Source organism: Caloenas nicobarica, chromosome 26 (assembly GCF_036013445.1).
Source record: "Caloenas nicobarica isolate bCalNic1 chromosome 26, bCalNic1.hap1, whole genome shotgun sequence".
NCBI lineage: Eukaryota > Metazoa > Chordata > Aves > Columbiformes > Columbidae > Caloenas > Caloenas nicobarica.
This window is the reverse complement of record NC_088270.1, coordinates 2163448-2183662: the sequence shown is the minus strand read 5'-3', so window position 1 is coordinate 2183662 and position 20215 is coordinate 2163448. Positions and strand designations below refer to the sequence as shown.

Genomic DNA, 20215 nt, shown 5'->3' with positions numbered 1-20215 from the left:
TGCAGCTCTGCATGTCATAAGCTTCATGGAGAGCCACTGGAGACATAAGACTGTGATACCACAGAAGCTATTTTGGACTGTGAGTCGTTTAAAAAAAAATACAAGTTTTCAGCAGCAGCAGTGAAAAATAGTACAGCAATTAGAGTGTGTTTTCTCTCAGTTTAACTGAGCAATCTTCTCATTTCCAAGCCACCAATTTGTAATTTCTTTCACCAAATAAACGTAGAATTTCTGAAGAAAGTAAGTGGTGCATCTGAGTTGTCCTAGGTGAGCATGTTAATTCTGCAATTCGTGAGGACAGAAACAATTAGAAAACGCATCATCCGCTCTAGGGGCCTCTGACTTCCAGTCAAGCAGTTTACCGCTAAGGTCTCAGACATTCCCATGTCCTTTGTAAGGCTTTATCCTTTAGTTTTCCATTAGACTGGGTATACTTTAATAAAAAATGCTCTGTGGTCATTCCTCCAGTGTACCGAGATTGCGTTTCTTGTTGCGAGCTGCAGTTTTGGGTCATGCCCCCTTGAACAGCCAAGTTGACATGTAGAGAACACCAATCTTGAGTCTCGAACAGGATGGTTGTACAGTAACTTAGGTCCTCTGATTTGTATTCTTTTTCACTCTCTTGAACCTTCATTGTTCTGCTTTTGTGAAATAGAACATCTTCTCAGAAGTGCGTTGTGAGTGTGCATTGAGTCATGTTCGGCTTAATGTCGTTTTGGTGCAAATATAAAAATTCCTTTGAAAGTTTGGTCATAAATAAGAAGTATGCACAGTAACTTCAGAGAAGTGAAGCATTTTGTAGTTGGTTGTCTTGTGTTACAGCTCTTAATTCCCTGTAGAGCCGTGTTTGTAGCATGCTTTCAATAGAAGGAGCTTTACAGACATGACATTATTTGCATGCCAAATTATGGCATGTGAGCACAATATTGTGACTAAATCATCCAGTGGAGCAGCCTCCTTGCTATGTGCAAGGAACAAAATTACACTGCGTCAGTTGGTTAGCTGTGAAGTAATTGAGAAGTATTGGAAGAAAATGGAAAAATTCTAGCTGGTAGTGGCAGAAGTGGTAGCACTGTATTAACGTTGCCTTGAGGTAAGAAAGGCATTTCAGTCGTGAAGTGCATTATGTGCTGTACGACTTGAACTCATTTAACTGATGGTGTCCATGTAGCTGCAAGAGGCAAAGCTCTGATTAAAACTGTCCTCTGCTGTTAATGGTTTTGCAAGACTGCACCTATACGGTGCAAAAAATGCTTTTGTCCAGCAAACAGGAAACTGGAAAAGAAAAAAAAAAAAAATAATCTTCCCTGCGTCTGGAGGAGGCAACAGCAGCAGCAAACCCAGCTGGAGCCCGGCCCGCAGGGGGGCTGCAGCGGAGATCTGCAGATGGAAGTGCCTGCTCGACCTTTTGACTTCCGCTAAGATGCGTGGAGCAAAACCAGCCGCGATGCAGGAAGGAAGTAGCACAACCACAGTGGAGGGGGCACGCAGGAGGGAGGACGAAGGAACAGGCCTGTTGAGCCCGCAGAGACGCCAGCAAGCCTGGCCCGGCCTGGGGGGAGCCAGATGATTAATAAGCACCGGGTAACTGAAGAAACAGTCTTGCTTCATGCTGGTTTTTGTTCCCCAAAATGGTTGCTCGAGACATGCATCTTCAGAGCCCTGTCAGCATCAAGGTAGCACAGTTTTACATGCAAATGTAATTGCAGTTGCACGGGCTCTGGTGATGTTTCTGGGTTGTTAAAGAAACATTTCTCTGTTAACATCGTGTGTACAGAAGGAATAATGCCTCCACAGTAGGACTGCGGATGTGTCTTAGTAAAAATATTTAGTTACTGTATAGAGTGGAAAAATATTTGGCTTTCTAAGCTTTCACTTTTTACTGATGTTGTTGATTCACTAACAGCAATAAACCGAATACTTTGCATGTATGTGTGAAAGTGCTCACAGGAACGTGAAATCCTACCTAAACTGTAGCTGTTGCTCTGGCTCTGGACGTAACCACTGAACGCAAACATGCTGTAATTTTTCTTTTGAAGCTGGTGCAGGTGTTGCCTTCAGCTCAGTTACAAACAGCGAGGAGAGCCAACCGATGTGGCCTGCGGTCCCTGGGTAATGTTTTCAACGGTGCTTATGTGACAGGTGTTTAAATTCCACTGACCGCCGGTGGGATTTCGGTGCCTAAGTCAGTGATTCCCAAACTGTGGTTGGCATACCTCTAGTGCAACTCTTGCTAACAGTTATTTGTGTTCATTGCTGTGTTTAGCTAAAGGTTTGAAACAGGGCTATCATAGTCTACATAAACTTGGAAGATTGCTGGAGGTCTGTGGCTAAAACTGTTTGGGAATCTCTGGCCTAAGTCACTTAAATGTTCTTTGAAAATATTACCCTTTTTCTCTGAGAACACTTGCTTCTGTTTAGTTGAAGCAATGAAGATGAGGGCAGTTGCTGATGTTGCTAAAAATAAAATGCAATCATAATCACTAAACTTTGATGTGACAATTAAAAATGTTCACTAGATTTGCAAGCATTATTTGGTCTGTATTAATTTACGAATGTGTAACTTGGCTTTTTAAAATAAAGGAGTGCACTCATGAAAGAAAATGTCCTTTTAGCACAGGATTGGTAACTCGTTGCTCTATGTAAAAGCTGGTTGCAAACTAAAATATTCTGCAATTTGCTGCTCTTCATGTTCACTTCCTGTGTTTTTGCTGTTATTTACCTACGATACAGCTGAATATTTGTAAAAAAATTATTATGACCTTAAGAATTGAAAATCTTCATGTGTCAGAAACTATCGGAAATGAAGTCCCTCAGTGCATGTGTAAATCATTTGTTTATCCATCCCTAAGCCTGCAGAAGTTATTACTTCTCTCACGAAAATTATGTGCTCAGTTGAGTGCAAGCGCTTCCTGAAACTCAGCTACGGCAGAAGGCTCACAGGCAGAAGTGATAAGCAACTGGACTTAGGAATATACCTTGTCTTCTTGGAGTAACTGCTGCTTTGTTTAAACCATGCACTCATTCCAGCGCCAGAAATGCATTAGTGTGTTTGTTGGTCGTACCCAAATTTTCACACTGAGCTGGGCAGCGATAGGAGAGTGTATGCCTGAAAAGACTTTCCTTCCATCTACCAAATATTGTATATGTTAGTTTCAAGCATGCTTAGAATTTTTTCGCAAATAAGTCATGATTTTTTGTGTGCTAGCAAGTCACTCCCAGCTTGTGCCATATACCTAAACAGCTTTAGGATTGCTATCTTTGTGGAAGCTGCTTGGTATTAATGCATGGCTGTGAGATGCCACTTTACCTGCTAAGATTGCACACAAGTATTGCACACTAACCCTTCGAGGAAATTATCAGAATTTAATTCTTACCTGTTACTTCCGTGTTAGTGTAACAAAATAATGAGCAGTTTTTCCTCAAGCCTCCGTTTTTATAAACTTAGTAAAACCAAATGCCATCTCTTTTCTGCTTGAGCTGTAGATGGATTAAATGATTCATAAAAGCATGGCCTTGGCTTTTTTTCCTTGCACTGCCATAACCTGTCATCATTTCTGTCGTTTTATGGAAGTGAGGACTTTCAGAAGATGGCTTGGGGACCAGGCTCCACAGCTAGAACCTCTGATTTGCAATTTTTCTGGTGTTCATCAGCCAAAGGCATTGCAGGGATAGGGTGGGAACGTACCCTCTGGAGGGAGGAAGGGAGCCGGGGTGTGAGTTTGCAGTTAAATCATCATCTCTGTAGGATTAGCCAGTGACTGTGCCTCCGAATTTGAGCCTTCCCCTGGTAAATGCAAAGTTGCTTATCTGCTACCAGAAAGAGGAATACACAACTTCGAATTACTTAATGTTTCACCAGGGTGGGGAGATGCACAAACAGATACTGTTGATAAAGTAACTGCCTGGTTTTGTACTGCTGCAGCTTGTTTGTATTAATAATATATCCATACATCTAGGTCCTGAGCCAAAGACCTTTGTAAATGTGATTGTGGTCACATAGGAAACCATGACTTTGCTGTTCTGATACAACTTAGTTTTTCCTACACACATAGTTGATGTGTTTTTGGGGGTTTTTAAGATGTGCTGAATAAACCTTCCTAAAAGCAGGAGGTGAGGTGTTGCAGTAGCACTCCAAAGGTATAACAAAACTCAGAGAGCAAGATGACTGGGAACTGTGATACACCAGTAAGGCAAGGGGCTTTCTGACAGGCGCTCTGTGCAGACCAACTGACAGAGAATGGGGAACAACAAAGCTTTTCTGGTGGTGTTTATAGAATCAAACAGCCAAATTGTATAGCTGCTTTAAGCTATGCACTGTTTGAATGTGGAATGCTTCCAGTAGAGACCTACTGAATGGATGCTGCAGCCTATGGAAGAGCATCTGGGTGGTTTTAGTTATGCTAATCTTGAGCACCTGTTATTGGATGTGTATAAAATGACAAAACCCAGAATCCCTAGCTGCATAGCTGGCACCTTCTATAAACACTTAGAGCAGCTTTCATTGCTGAGACGCAAATTAAAATGTAGCTGAATAAATAAGGGTAAGAGAGGAGAACTACTGTCATAGAAGTTTTAGAGTTTGGGGTCCTATATACTGTGCAGTCTGTCCAGACTGTGTCATAGTGAGGAGAAAGGGCTCATGTGGAGCTGAGTAAATGGCAGAATATATGGCAAGCGAAGTAGGTCACTTCCAGTTCAGTTTAGACTCAATGAAAGTGTGACATGGAGATAGAAGACCTAAGGTCAAATGTCCAGGGAAATTTTTGCAGAAAGACTGGAGGCAGTTCCACAATCAGGCAGATTAACAGGGTGAGTTTTTCAACTGGGAATAGCGTGTCTGGAGCAAGTGGTATCTAAAAAATGCCCAAGATTAAGTGAACTGGAACCAATCCAACCAGAATACTCGAAATTAGTGGAAGGCTGAAACCTGGGGGGAGCTTAGTTTTCTGCCAAACACAGCTGTCTTCAGGGAGATGGTGCACTACAGTAGTAGCACGTTTAGTGAGAGAGCTTGGAAAACAAGGCATTAGGAAAATCCTATGTGACTAGGGATGCTTCTAGCACCTCTCTTAATGGTTCTGTATTTTGCAGTCTGTAAAAACAACTTGTTGCTCAGTGTCATAAGTGAGTTTGTGCAATGCCTTGGTGGTCGATGCAGTCTTCTGACCATCTCCTGTCTGTCCAACTTAACTTAGAGGTTGTCCTTTCCCACATGATGCTAGTTCCTTCTTTTACCTTAAAGTATGTGATGTGGGGGTGAAGAAAAGCCTCTGGCCTAGAAATATCCCTGTTTCTCTTCAGGAACTCCATTTTCCTAGCATCTGGAGAATGTAATGGAGTGGAAGAAAAGAGACTCATGCTTTGTTTGGATAAAGGAATGAAAGAGGTGCCACGAGGGGATAGATTTTGTTTTTCATTTACAAGTAGAAGACAGCCTCTCTATTGCGTAATAGTGCTATTGTTTGACTCTCAAGTCTTATTTTGGTATTCCTGTACAGGCGCGGATGCTTTGAGGTTCCCAAGCTAGCTCTATTTCTGCACAGCACAGTTAGAATGTAGAGCTCACCTCTTGAGCGTAGCCGCAAAGACTACAAGCGGTGAAGAGGCAATCCTGGGCTGCGGTTTGTACTGCTCGAGTTTGATGCCGGGGTTGGGGGGGAGTTTGCCTGGGAAATAACCTGCCCACCTCAAAGAGGTTATACAGAGTTAGTCCTTGTGGAAAATGTCCTCACAAACACAGACCTTGCTGGTAAGTAGCGTGTGATGGATGTATTCTTACTGCTGGGTAACTGCTTGAAAGGTGGTCCCAAATAAGAGGAGTTTTCTAAGCTGGGATGCTTCTTGAATCACAATAACTGCTATTTCTTTTTTGTTCAGAGTGCTAAACCACGTCTGTCTTTCTAAAAGACACGTTTGTTTTTGTCGTCCTTCGTAGGCGTAACCTGACAAAGTTATCCCTGATATTCAGTCATATGCTGGCAGAACTCAAAGGTATTTTCCCAAGCGGCCTCTTCCAGGGAGACACGTTCCGGATCACCAAGGCAGATGCTGCAGAATTTTGGAGAAAGGCTTTTGGTGAAAAGTAAGTTTCTAACTGTGCTTAAAAATAGAGGTGTGGGGAAAAAATTATACATAGCACTCTGTATTTCTAAAAATTCTGGTTTGTGGTTCAGAAGGGCCTTTGTCAGGTTAAAATGGAACGGTGGGCGAGACCTACTAGTCATTTGGTCCACTCTCTGGGATGAGATACAGGATTGTTCCTACATGATATTTCCCACTTCTTTGTCCCGTCTTGTTTTAAATGTGTCAAGTGATGGGTCTTTCCCCGCTTTCCCTAAGAAACTCTTGTACTGTCACAGTTTCCCTCGATTATTCAGCTTAAATTTTTATCCCTTTAATTTAATTCCTTAACTTGTAAGTAAGCTCCACAAACTATGGAAAATAATTTGCTTTCTTCTTCCAAAGGTTGTTCTGCCCCCAATATTAGTTGCCCTTTAGCTAAACCATTATATTAAATTCTTTTCATCTTCCCTTCAGTTAGTCTTCCCAATTACTTAGTCACCTTTCTTATGGCTCCTCTGAACTTCCATCAGTTTGCATAATGGGTTTGTTAAGATACAATGAAGACAAAAGTGAAGTGCAAGGTATATTTGCGTGTAAACTGTTAAAATGTCAGCTTTCATTTTTGTATCTAATAAAATACTGACTAAATGAACCAAAGAGGTGTTCACAACAACGTTTGAGGATTGAAGTTAATGCAAATGGGTACTGCTTTCTAACTGAGGTACCTAAGGTACTTGACATAAAGAGTTTAATTAGTAGCTTTCAGAACAAAAAGCAGTAACGTATTTACTCATGAATAATACAGTTGTCTGGTTAGGCATGTTCTTTCTACTATGTTTCTATTCCACTTGATATTTTAAAAGAAAGAAAATATTCCTTTAAACAGGAGCATCTGTTTTGGCTTCTTACTTCTTACTTCTCCAGTGAATCCCTCTTTAGAGAAGTGTTTGCAGCTCTTTGTTTTTACTGTCTAGATCTCTACTAAAAGACTTACTGTTAACTCCTTCTCCACCAGCTGCAACATTATGATATTCTTATCAAGTGATGGTGTTGTGTACAGCCCAGGCTACACACAAGCATTGACACGATAGGACTGCAGAAAAGGGGAAAGGAGAAAGCAGAGCTGGACTTCATGTTTCAAAACTTTACATGTGCAGAGAAAATTGTCTAAAGTTGATTTGGCTGCTAATTTCCTGCAGTACCAAGAAATCTTTTGCTTGCATAACGTGAATAAATCTGTTGCGGCTAATTTTTATTTTCCTCTCTTCCATTATCATGAGGTGCATGCTCACCAAAAAAAGTATAAGGTATGTACCTGGTGGTGGTCTTCAGACATATCATATTTACAGATGGCTTGGTTTTCCTCAGGACTATCGTTCCTTGGAAAAGCTTCCGTCAAGCCTTGCATGAAGTGCATCCGATCAGTTCAGGGCTGGAAGCCATGGCCCTGAAGTCAACGATTGACTTGACGTGCAATGACTACATTTCAGTATTTGAATTTGATATCTTCACGCGACTTTTTCAGGTAAGAACTGAGGAATGTGAATCACTTGAAATGTGTTTCAGTGCTTCGGGTTAGACTCTTTTCCCAGGATAAACTACATTTTACACAGTAAGATTATATGATTTGCAGTGTAAGGGATTTGATCACCTTGCCCTTCGTCCCCTGAACACCTCTAGTAATATTTAGGATGCAATATTGCAGTAAAAATGTGTGATACTTCTGGTTGTAGAAGATGAAGAAATTGCATACACTGCAACAGTACGGCACATTCAGTATGCTCCCTGGAATCAGTTTTTCCCTTTCAAAGGTCACTTTTAGACTGAAGTTCTGACATAACTTCTGTAAGCCAGGAAACGTGAAGCTTAGTTTATCAGTCTGTATTTCCTTGTCCTTTTCTTTTATTTTCCATGGGGCGGGGTTGTTCAGAATGGAGCACAATCATGGAAATTTGGGCTTCCTAGCTTTTGAACTGACACAGAGAGGATGTTGTGGATGTGTCTGTGTCCAGTGCACAAGAAATACTTACATTACTGAAGTGATGTTAGTAGTAGGTAAAATTCTAACCCAGGGTCTTTAATAGTGCTAAACTGAAACACACAGCTTCTGGTGGCGCAGTTGGGTATTTACAAGAACAAACACTTACTTCTTTGGCTCTGACTTGCCTTTTCCCATGTGAAAGGGTGGGTTGTAATTAAGATATGTCTAGATGAAAAATTCCTGTGTTCAGTGTTGCAATGTAGCTGATCTCATTCAGTACTTTTTCCAACTGTAGTACACAAAGAGCAAGTTACGAGTTTCAGCAGTTTCCAAGAGGTGCAAAATTCTTAGGGAGAACCGGTGTCTTCTTTTAGACAAGTTGAGAAATTTGGAAAAATTGGATGAGATTTAGACACCCAAGCCCTTCGCAGGATTGAAAGTATTCAAACTGTTGTTACGACTTTTTGTGCATCATTTTAAGGAATATTTAACATGTATGTGCTGGTATATTTATTCAAATCTTAGACTAGCCAGTAATCCTTGCCACACCCAAGTGAGGTTAGGTGGTTAAGAAATAGTCACGAGCATCTTACACACGATGAAACTGAGACAGAGAGGGGAGGTCACTTTCCTGAGGCTATATAGGAAGTTGGTGTTAGAGATCAGACTAGCTATGGTTTCTGGTCCTGTGCGTAATCTTAGTAAACTTCTGCCTTTATCCCTGTCTCAGGAATGAGTCATTTTCTCTGCAGAAGCAGCACAGATTAGTAACTATTACTGAGCTGTCTTTTTGTGACCTCAGTGACTTCTCCCTTGGCATTTATTAAAGGAGTTTTGATTAAGGTCTGTCTTAGGTGGTGTTTTTATCATCAATAAGAAACTCAAATGCTAAGATTGCTGCATGAGAATGTGGGGTTTAGTTCCTCTACTGGATTTAAGGTGGGATGATAAACTTGCTTCTTTAACCGAAGAACTGACCCCTTTGATTAAGGAATATTTTGTGTGCTGATAACTTTTAGAAGTGCATGGTTAATATATTTCTTTGTTGTTTCTATAGCCATGGTCTTCTTTGCTCAGGAACTGGAATAGCCTAGCGGTGACTCATCCTGGTTATATGGCATTCCTAACGTATGATGAGGTGAAAGCCCGGCTTCAGAAATTCATTCACAAACCTGGCAGGTTAGTGCTTGGCGGCAGTGGCTTTTTTGATCGTTCTGGCTAACATTGCTGGTTACTGCACTGACTGAGGAGATTGGGTTTATTTTGTCTCTGTCCTCCTTGCTCCAAAATTTAAACCGCAGAAAAACAGAGCTTGCCCTGTATTTGGGGATTATCCTCCATGTGGTGACTTACCTCCTGCCCACCCCACAATTGTCACAACAGCTCCCTCAGGCACGAGCAGAGAGGCAGACACTGCCCGAGTGAACCTAAACAGTGAGCTGTTTAGGACCGTGAGTGAGCGAATGTATCTATGGCTCCCATAACTCTCTGGTGTATAGGCATAAAATCAGGAGAGCTGAGTGGATTGCAGCGCCCAGAAGTATGTACATTGGAAGCCAACTTCAGACAGACAAGGCAGCTGAGCAGTGTTTGCAGTGGCAGAAAGCAGCGTGGTAGGCAGAGTAGGCCGCAAGGTAATGCTGCAGGCTGGGCGGACTTCAGAGGCTGCGGGGAGCAACACATGCTTCTGGGGAGCCTGTAGACGTGAGCAGTTTTGGGCTACCCTACCTGGGTAGAACTTGGCCCAGTGCAACAAGGCTAACAGATTTCTCTGCATGCAGGAACAGCCAAGTGTTCATTTCCGGACGTTGTTACTATACTGTTAGTTCTGTGCTGGTTTTAAAAAAGGAAATCTTGTGTGGTCTGTTGGTTCTGTTGTTTGTTGGGGGCTTTTTTTTAAGTTAATTTGAAAAAATTATTTTAAGGATGCTAGATTTCTTGCTTTGGATTCTGGGTTTAATTTCACCTGGAGGCCAGCGCTTGGTTGCTTTTCTCACTTCATATCAGATTACAAGGTTCTCCTTTGATCTGCCTGGGGGTAAACTGAGGAAAGCTGGTATAGATCATCAGGTTATTCCTACTAGTTTTTATTTGCTGTCTTGAGATAGCCAGACAAAGGCTGCATATTTGACATTCAATCTTTCCTGTCTGTTCCGGTCCAAACTGAAGTTTCTTTTCCTTTGTGTTTTTTTAGTTATATTTTCCGATTGAGTTGTACGCGACTCGGTCAGTGGGCCATTGGCTACGTCACTGCAGATGGGAACATTCTTCAGACAATCCCCCACAACAAACCTCTTTTTCAAGCACTGATTGATGGCTTCAGGGAAGGCTTGTAAGTAACTTTATCCAAATGAAGTTTTTGCCCTTTTGCCCTGTTTCACGGTGAGTTTGTTTTATAAATCTTAATCCTGTGGTGAGGTCTTAAAGTCAGTTGAGTGGTAAAATGTACCCTCTGGGTTCACCACACATTATTACTTCACAGGAGAGGCAGCATGTTGCAGAGGTCAAGCAATCACTATTGACATCACTGAGCGCCTTTTGAACATGTCTCAGCTCTTCCTTTTTATTTAGACCTTGATCCAGCAAAACAGTTCAATCATGTGAATGGTCCCATTGATGTCAGTGGGATACTTCATGCACGTAACTGTTTTGGCACTCGAAATGCTCAGACATCTCTCTTTTGCACTGGAGAGCTGTACTGTCTTTTGCAATAGCAGACAATAAGTATGGATCAGTGTTCCCCTCATCATAGATTCTTTTCCAGTTGAGTCCTTAATTTGAGGCACTGCAACTGATATTATGGCATTAGTTTTCTTACTCTGGATAGTACCGTCTCACTGTAGGATGATTTAAGAAGAGCCATCTGGGACCATAACATCCTGTTAAAAATTAGAATTGCTTCCAGGAAGAAAAACAAGCTTCTTTTTATTTGAAAATGACATGTCTGATTTTTGCGCAATGGTAGAATTTTTCCAAAACTTCGTCGGAATTCAGAATACCTTGAATTCCCACCCCTCACTTCTCACCATCATTCTTTCTGTCCTCCACCATCTCCAAAAGAAACCTTATGTGTGCATGTGTGTGTGTGTATGTATGTCTGTGTACGTATATATGTGCGTATATGCACATACAGAGAGCGCTTTCTTTTCCCCACCTGCTTATAGTTATTTATTTCCTGATGGCCGGAATCAGAATCCTGACTTGACTGGCTTGTGTGAGCCCACGCCTCAGGACCACATTAAAGTTACACAGGTGAGCAAAGTATTTTATCCCATCAAACTCACTTGCTTTCTTCCTAATTTCTAGGCTCCTTAGCTGTTTATACAATTCTGTCATACTTGGTATCCCCATGGCTTGTTTTTAAGGCTGATATATTGTATTTTACAGGAGTTGCAGAAATTGTAAGAATGGGCAGAGGAGATTGCAAAGGTTAGCTAAAGCTTTATGCAGAGCTGGCAGATTTTAATATTTTTTAGAATGTTCTGCCAAATATTCATTCTTTTTTGCTATCCAGCATGTCTTGAGCCCTGCTTCCCTAGGCTGTACTTGGGACACCTAAATGAAAACGTGGGATAACTTGAAGTCCACTTTTTTCGGAGCTTGACAAGTGTATCTAGTACATAACATCATAGAGAAATCTTTGCAGACTTCTGTTCTCCTTTGCACTGTGTTCTTTTGTTTGGAATTTAGTTATTCCTGCAAATCTTGTGTTTGGTTTCTTGTAGCTATGACTAATTATGCTTGTTATTTTACAGTATCAACCGTGTTTGTCTGTCTTTCCCCAAGGAACAATATGAATTGTATTGCGAGATGGGCTCCACGTTTCAGCTGTGTAAAATATGTGCTGAAAATGACAAGGATGTGAAGATTGAACCATGCGGCCATCTGATGTGCACGTCCTGTCTCACTGCGTGGCAGGTGAGGCATTGCCTCTTGGTCATCTCTCTGAGTGAAGCTAGTTGCTCTGTTACAGAAGTAGTATATAGTCTTCTCAACTGTTCAGTTTCCTTCAGGCGTGGATATAAGATAGTCCAACAGTACTATCAGTGCATCAGTGCCAGGTTTACCAGTATAGGGAGAAGCTGGTTAGATGCCTGATCTCTTAATCTAGAAATAGTCAAAAAGTGCAAGGACTCATTAAAAGCTGGTTTTCTACTTCAGAGAGAAAATACTCCATATTTGTAGCACAGTTGGCCTTTCTGTCTTCCTCTCAATTGAAAAGTACCTGCCAAAAAGCAGGTTTAAACCTCTTTGTATATTAACTATGTGTTCCATTTCTGCATCTTAGTGGCTCTTGTAACAGATCTATTAGAGTCATCATAGAATGGTTTGGGTTGGAAGGGTCCTTAAAGATCATCTATTTCCACCCCCATTGTGGAAAGAGCAGAGTAGAGGGGCAGAATCACCTCCCTTGACCTGCTGGTCATGCTGCTTTTGATGCAGCCAAGGACGCAGTTGTCTTTCTGGCCTGTGAGTGCACAGTGCTGGATCACGTTGAGCTTCTCATCAACCCGCGTCCGCAAGTCTTTCTCCTCTGGGCTGCTCTCAAGCCATTCTCTGCCCAACCTGTATTTGTCCTTGTGGTTGCCCCAGCCCATGTGCAGGACCTCGCACTTGGCCTCGTTGAACTTCACGATGTTTGCACGGGCCCACCTCTCAAGCCTGTCAAGGTCCCTCTGGATGGCAAATTTGCTGAGGGTGACCTCAGTCCCACTGTCCATGTCGCTGACAAAGATGTCTTCTTTCCTGGAGGAATCGGAAGGCCAAGGTTGTCCTTTTTGCCGCTGTGAAATCAAAGGCACGGAGCCAATCGTAGTGGACCCATTCGACCCCAGAGGAGGAGGAGGATTGTCACGACAAGGGGCGGAAGGAACTCCCTCACCTAATTACGACGATGATGATGACGACAGAGCTGATGATTCCCTCTTCATGATGAAAGAACTCGCTGGTACCAAAGTAAGGTCACAAGAGTGTACACTAGTAGATGTGGCAGTATATACAAAGATTGCATGTTCTCCATCAGTTTTCTGTGGTCTTAGCGATTTGTGCATGTGAGGGTTGCCAGACCTTGTAACAGGGAAGATTTTACTCACTATGGAAAATGGGGATTCAGGTTCAGTTTTGTCAGGTCAGTTCACACTGTTAGTTCTATTAAGCAATAGTGATCACTACTTTGAAATCTTTGCTCTTTTGTGTGTTGTCTTGAAAGAACCCTTAGAGGGGTGAAAAGGCTGGCTTGACCTATCGGAATGTAAGATCTAGGTTTATAACACTTCTCTGCATGCTTAGCAATGCTGCTTTTGATGTATTAACCATGGTTCACCCACATCAGCAAAAATTCACCCATTTTCCCCAGTGATGAATACAGCCAACCACATGTAGTCTTCCCAGGGTCCTGATGACTAACTGGGTAGAGGGCAGGCTATTTTGCTGAGGAAGTCGATTTGACTGTCGTCTTTTTATATGGTGTCTGATAAATTTGTGTGATAACTCCCTGCCATTAGTGCTACTTCCTTCCAGGCGATGTGTACAAGACAGGCATTCTTTATGAATCCCTGCATGTTTTCTCCTAAAAATGTGTTGCTGCTCTTGAACATTTGCACTTAGCATTGTTTTACTGCATAGGGAAATGGCTTTGAATTTGCCTAATTTTTAATAGTTGGATTCACTAAAGAAAGCTGCCTTTCCTGGTCAGAAAGATTCCGCTACACTGGTTTACCTATGGTCATATTTCTCTTTAGCTTTCACCCTGTGAAATAGTGCACTAAACAGTAAACCATATTCGTTTAGGTAGTTTTTGGATACGTGGCTTGGGGAAGCAAAGCAATTGCCCTAGTATGACATCCTGTTGTGGTTTGCAGTAGGCTAGTACTCTGTTGGTGTCAGGGAGTTCAAACCTACGTAAAGCTTTTCAAAGCTAGAAAGCGCTGGACTTGCTTGTAGACATTTATGAAAAAGAGAACAACAGGCGCTGTTCCTGTTTGTTTGGTGGAAAAACAGCTGTCCAGGGACAAAAATGGAGGTTTTGGTGCACGCTAGTGATTGCTGCAACAGCCATGACACTGTAGTTAAGGTAGTTTGCACAGTGGTGCCTGCAATGATAAGCAGGATTTGCAGCAGATCGTGCCCTCTTGTGTCGAAAAGAAAAGCAACTTGCTTCTGTTCAGGGCCCGGTAAGGAAAGTTTGCTACTGCAGCCAAGCTGCTTGTCTTTTATTGTGCCATTGCTAAGTGTGCATTTTCAGTTGTGTGCCGTAGCTAAGTCCACTGGTGGTCTTCAAGGCTTGCCGCGTGTCAAATGCTGTTGTGCTGTGAAATTGCCTTCATTTACTGGTGTATGATTGTTACTAATACAGTAGTTAGTTACCAGTAGCAATATTGAAGCCAATACAAGTCATAGAGCTTGAAAGCCTCTCTAGAGAAAAGGAGTTCTGCTGGATTTTGTCGTTTGTTGATTTTCCCATTCTTTTCTTTTTCAGGTTGAGCGTCCTCCTTCTCCATTCTCAGTAGCTCCGCAGGCCACCCTTCCTCCCGTGCCGCCGCGACTGGACCTTTTGCAGCAGCGAGTGTCCAATCCGCCTGGGGCTTCCAGTCCTGGGACCACTTCAAAGGTCAAACACAGTTTGCTCTTTCAGCTGTGATTTTGGTGGGGCAGGCAGGAAGAAGGGCATTCTGGTGAACACTGCATGTTCTCTGTGACATCCCTAAGTACCTTCACAGAAGACCTTTTATCCTTCGTTTTCTGTAGTCCTGTTAGGCCAGTTGCCTTCCATTCCCCACAATAGCCCAGTCTGTCCTGAAAGCAAATGCTTCCTTCTGGAACCCATGGTAGGAGAGTCCCTTTTTGCTGCTTAAAGGACCTGTCTTTTTGTCATATTCATCCACGCAATTGCTAGAGAGAAGCTGGTCCTGAGCTGAAGCACTTGCTCACTTGGGATGACTGCCGTCCTGTTGAACTACCAAGTTATTGTTATTACCAATATCTTCACTGGTTTTTAGCCTCAGCCACTGCTGCTTGTGTTCTTTGGAGCTGCATTTATGGGCTCGTGTTTTGTTCTAGCTAGCAGGCAGCATGTGAGAGAGTGTCATATTCCTGTCCAAACTTTTCTTCACAAATTTTTCCATTGAGCATTTTTTCAGGCAGAAAACTAAGGAAGGAATTAAAGTGTGTGACTGAGAAAGTGGTTTTCTAATTGACTAGCAGAAGGCAGCAGTGTGATTTTGGTGGCATTTGGTCATTTGACTGTTGGGATATGGCAGTGGTTCTTCAGCTGGTTTGGATGAAGTAATTAAATTATGCTTGAAAGTTCAGGCAGAAGAAAATATCCAATTCTATTAATATTTGTTGCTGACTGATGAATGTTAACTTGTATAAGTAACCCACAATTTAATATTTTTTTAAAATTATGGGTATCCTTTGTTTGGAATCCAAACTGATGCTGCTGTAAGCTTTCTTTTCCTTCAAGAAAAATAATCTGGGGTGTTTAGTGCCTAGCTGTAGCTGCACGTAATTGCTGTGTTATCTCTTCAAGCCTGTAGAGAAGGTGTCTCTGGAGGGCTGATGTGGAGAGTTATCTCCACATTCTTTGAGATAATGTCTTGTAAAAATAGATAAAATGAAAACCAGAACTCACCCTTCTGCCACCCGCCTCCCTCCTTTTTATGTTTTGTAGCTACTCTGCCTTCGTTAAGCAATGTTTTACATTCTTCTGCCTTCCAGGCTGCACCTGGAACTCTTCACAAGGATAAGCCTTTACCGATCCCACCCACGCTCAGAGATCTCCCACCGCCTCCACCTCCGGACAGGCCACATTCCATAGGGACTGAAGGTCGACCGCAGCGACGTCCCCTGCCCTGCACGCCCGGAGATTGTCCTTCGAGAGAAAAACCACCCCCCGTGCCCTCCAACCGTCAGGCGGATCTGTGGCCATCCAGGCCGATTCCAAAAGCCCCACCTGTAGCTCTCAGCCCTGGTGACCCTTGGGCTGGGAGAGAACTGTCAAACAGACACTCGCTTCCCTTTTCCTTGCCCTCGCAGATGGACTCGAGGGCTGACAGCCATCGGCTTGGGAGCACGCTCAGCCTGGACAACCCAGTGGTGAGTAGGCCTGTTGGAGGCGAAGGTAATTTGTGCGGAATTAAGTCTTCCAACCTGCCGTCTTCTTATAGTTTACATCCGAACAGGGTGATCTTTAGCCAAGGGAGAGGCAGAAAGGAATTGGTGAATGCAGGGCAAAGGGGAATAATGGGAGGACTTCTTAGGGAAGTGCTTTTGTGCCTCTTGGGAGCAAGGCTAAAATAGCAGTTTGGGCAGTCATGAGCCACAATTTCATGGTCACTGTTGACCTTCAATTTTGTAAAACTGAGGATGTTTTGTATTGGGAGCTGGTATGCTGCGAACGTGTCATTTACTCTTCTCAGTTTTTAGTCCTGTAAAACCTGTACACAGTAGCTCTGATAAGTTTAACTCAGTAAATCTGAGTTAAATTTGGATCTGTTACTATTACCAATGAGATGATGTGTAACTTAGTAGTCCAACATATTGCTTTCTAAAGGAAATCCCAGGCAGTTTTGCTTTCTTTGGTTCCATTCCCCTAATTTTTCCTTTTAAAACCTCCAGCTTTCTAAAACTGAAAGCAAGTACATTTTTAGCCAGACGGGCTAAGAAAATGACACTTGCACAGTTGTCATTCTGTCTCTGCATGTGTGTGTTTGTCTGCCTCCTGTTCCTCTTGTCCCTCATTAACATTTTGGCGTTCTGGTCTGTTTCATCTGAATTCGCCAAAGCCACTGGAGTCTCAAAAGATAAGGAGTTCCTGCAGTTTTTGTGTAAACAGGAAGCTGGCTACAGAAGAAAAATCCTGCATGTGCCCTCACTGAGGGAAAACTGTCACAGACCTACTGGATTTCTGAGGTGCCAGTAAATGCTTTGGAATAGTGAAGATACTTCATTCCCCCAGAGGATGTATTGAATGACTGGCTGATGGCTTTGCAACTGTACTGGTATACGTGGTGGTTCTGATTCCTGGTTTCAAATTTTTTCTTTCAGAGTTTAAACAGTGGTCCACCAACAACCCCAGAGTGTGAACACCCCAAAATTAAGCCCTCCTCATCTGCCAATGCGATCTACTCCTTAGCTGCCAGGTCTGTTGCTTTCTAGCAAAAGTGCTCTTCAGAATGGTAATCATAGGGTTCTCTGCATACTGGTGCCAGGGACAGAATTTGACTCAACTCTGTCAGCCTTAGTTTCAATCTCTGACAGATTCAAAATACACAATCTAGAGAAAGCAGGTAAAATCAGCATCCCAAAGATCTGTGGTTAGTGGTGGTAGTTACCCTTGCCTGCGGCACTAAGAAACAGGCTGCAGTTGCCATTAGCTCTTCTATGAATTCACTTCCGAGTTCGTCTTTATGTGAAGTAGGTGATATACAATGTGTACGATATCGTCAGCTTCCTTTTTGATAATGGCCTTGTGCCAGCCAGTGCAACCTTGCAGTTGGGCTGCTGAGAATCCCGAAAGCCACATTATTTCTTCAGACAGAATCACTATAAGATGACTGCTTGTTACGCCTACTGTGGATTTTAAAGGCCACTTTGATATTAATCAGATTTGGCGTAAATTACTTTCTGATGTTTATATCTCCTTTCTTCTGCCTCCAGACCACTGCCTGTACCAAAACTGCCTCCTGGGGAACAGTCTGAAAGCGATGAAGACACTGAATACATGTCACCATCTTCTCTGCCTGTGGTGCCTCCAGGTCCTGCTGTACAAAAACCAGAGATCAAAATGCCTTTGGAAATGACTCAGAGTTTACGGTGAGATTCTGTTTGTATGAACTGTGCTTCCTGTCACAGCTCTGGGAAAGCACATTTGTTTACTAAGGTGGAGATTTTGCTTCCTCGGTTTGCTAAATCCCCCCCAGCGATATTCACCAGATATAAACTAGCACAGCCAGCTGAAAATGAAACGTGACTGCTGCTCTTTGGCAGAATCCTTATACACTATTTAAGGAGTCAGATAACCACTCCCACCTCTTTCTGCTGGTAACCTGTTGAGAGCAGCAGCAACTGAAATTCAAAATTCTTTTAAAAGGTGGTGCTCTGGTGGTATCAATTAAACTCTTTTAAGCTGTTATGCTGTATTGCGATAGACATTACTGGAGCATTTGCTGGAACAAATATTCTTTCACGGAGCAGTGGCGATATGACTTTGAAGCAGGGATCTGTGCAAAGTCTCACTCACAGAGACTAGGTGGGGGTGATGGTTGACCACTGTCAATTGTCTGAAGGGAAATGTGTGTTCTCTCCCTCAGAGTTTCCGACTGCAACCAGCAGACGGATGGCTGTATGTATGAAGCAATGTACAACATTCACTCCCAAGCAGCATCCTCTGCTTTCGAAACTGTCAACAACTCCGGTGAGTGAGTGTGCTAAAAAAACAACTCAGAAACTGAAGTACAATGATCCGTCCCAGTTGGAACAGCACTTTAGGCTAAATTAAATGTGCTTTTGCTGTTAGAATAGCTAGGATGTACATGGAAACATCTGGGTCTGTGTACTGCAGACTGCATGTGGGGATGTTATTGAGAAGCCTAGTTGGAATGCACTGTAAAAATAGTCAATAGTTGTTAAAGAAATTGCTGGGTTTGAATTTTTTTTTTTTTTTCTGTGAGGCAGTTGTCAGCCCACATCTAATACTACCTTCTGGAAAGAGCTTCCGTTGAATGTGGAGTTCCAGCAGCAAAACCTTAGTTCTGTGTCCTGTCAGTGTTTGCGGACTACAGAAGAGCAGAGTGCCTTGAGGGACAGAGGCTCTGTTCAGTCCTAGAGCTCAAAATGTGCCTCTTATTCCAGACGAAGGGGTTCTGGCGGCAGCCGCTGCCAACAACGGCCCCGAAGAATCAGAAAATGAAGAAGATGGTTATGATATCCCCAAACCACCGCTACCAGTTGTTATTGCTCGTCGCACACTGTCTGATATCTCCAATGCCACTCCTGCCTTCAGCCGAATGTCTTTGGAAAATGACCCTGTAACAGGTTAGAGAACACCCTTACTCTTCATGTTGTAGTAGGTGCTGATGGCTTGCCGTGCATGCTTGGAACTTCTCCCTCTGACTCAAGGTTTTGTATGTAAGCTGTAAAATCAGGTTTACAAGACAGATTTACACTGGTTCTTAGGTGTTCAGTTTGGTTGACAACTTGGAATGCACTGCACTGGTGCAGCAAATCACTTTTAAATCACAGCTAGGAAAACCTTTCCTCAGCTTAGAGGATATTCCTTAAGCCACTCTTTCCTGCAGGACATGGCATACCTTTTGTACCAGGGCATGAAACAGAGCTTTAAAACATGACTACCCATCACTGTTCAAGTCAAAGGTGACGTGGCTGGCCTTGCACAGCTGTCTCAGGCTCAGCTGCAGTTGTTGCCAGCAGATGGCACAAGTGAACTGTTTGATGCCATCAGTTCCTTTGAGCAGGGACCCAGTGGCTCACCAAGGTCAGCTTTTTGTCCCCGGGGAGCAGAGGACATCTTGTCCTTCTGGCTGCAAGGCACATTCTCTGAGGGAAAACCCAAATCCTCATCTCTGCAAGAGCCTTTCTGAAAGATGCTTGACTTATTTCCTACAACTGCACAGCAGCTCTAAAGGAAGCTCTGAAACTCTTCCTGTTGGGGGGCTTTCAGCATGTCTGAACACCCTGACATTTTGTTAAGCAAGAGGAGCGAGTTTCTTGTTCCTTCTCAGCCTCCTATACCCAGGACCACTTCTCCCAGTGAGTCTTCTGTTCACCTGCTTCACCATTTTCCCTTCCCTAAGCTTGCCCTTCTTCAGAGTTCACTAGTGCAGAGAAGTTTATTAGCTTTGGCACTCCTCCCTGTTCCCTGCCTCACTTCAAACTGGTCACTCTGTCTGTAGAATGTGGCAGACGGGGATAAGAAAGGGCAGAAAGAGCTCACAGCCTGCTCACAGGTGAAGTACCGTGCTTAATCATTGACCCTTCTTTGTTTCTACAGCCCTGAGATAGCAGTGCTGTTGTCCTGCTTTGTAACGTTAGGAGATCTGCTCATGAAAAATGCTGTGGAGGTGCTGATTGTTACTGCTCCAGGAACCATTTGTGGTTTTCTGAAATACTAGTTATTGGCTACTGCTGAAGCCTGGTGTTAAGCAA

The 20215-nt window shown here is 43.0% G+C and overlaps 1 protein-coding gene across 1 annotated transcript in view; it reads left to right on the top strand.

Annotated features, from left to right (window-relative positions):
- Nucleotides 1-20215, top strand: part of CBL (Cbl proto-oncogene) — a 40749-nt gene that overhangs the window by 15641 nt on the left and 4893 nt on the right. Inside the window, exons 3-15 of the mRNA XM_065652093.1 lie at nucleotides 5939-6085; nucleotides 7435-7591; nucleotides 9105-9226; nucleotides 10242-10379; nucleotides 11212-11299; nucleotides 11834-11965; nucleotides 12800-13003; nucleotides 14526-14657; nucleotides 15767-16144; nucleotides 17096-17190; nucleotides 17708-17863; nucleotides 18361-18464; nucleotides 18902-19084. Of these exons, the coding sequence (XP_065508165.1) occupies nucleotides 5939-6085; nucleotides 7435-7591; nucleotides 9105-9226; nucleotides 10242-10379; nucleotides 11212-11299; nucleotides 11834-11965; nucleotides 12800-13003; nucleotides 14526-14657; nucleotides 15767-16144; nucleotides 17096-17190; nucleotides 17708-17863; nucleotides 18361-18464; nucleotides 18902-19084 (2036 nt within the window). The remainder of the gene's footprint in view (nucleotides 1-5938; nucleotides 6086-7434; nucleotides 7592-9104; nucleotides 9227-10241; nucleotides 10380-11211; nucleotides 11300-11833; nucleotides 11966-12799; nucleotides 13004-14525; nucleotides 14658-15766; nucleotides 16145-17095; nucleotides 17191-17707; nucleotides 17864-18360; nucleotides 18465-18901; nucleotides 19085-20215) is intronic.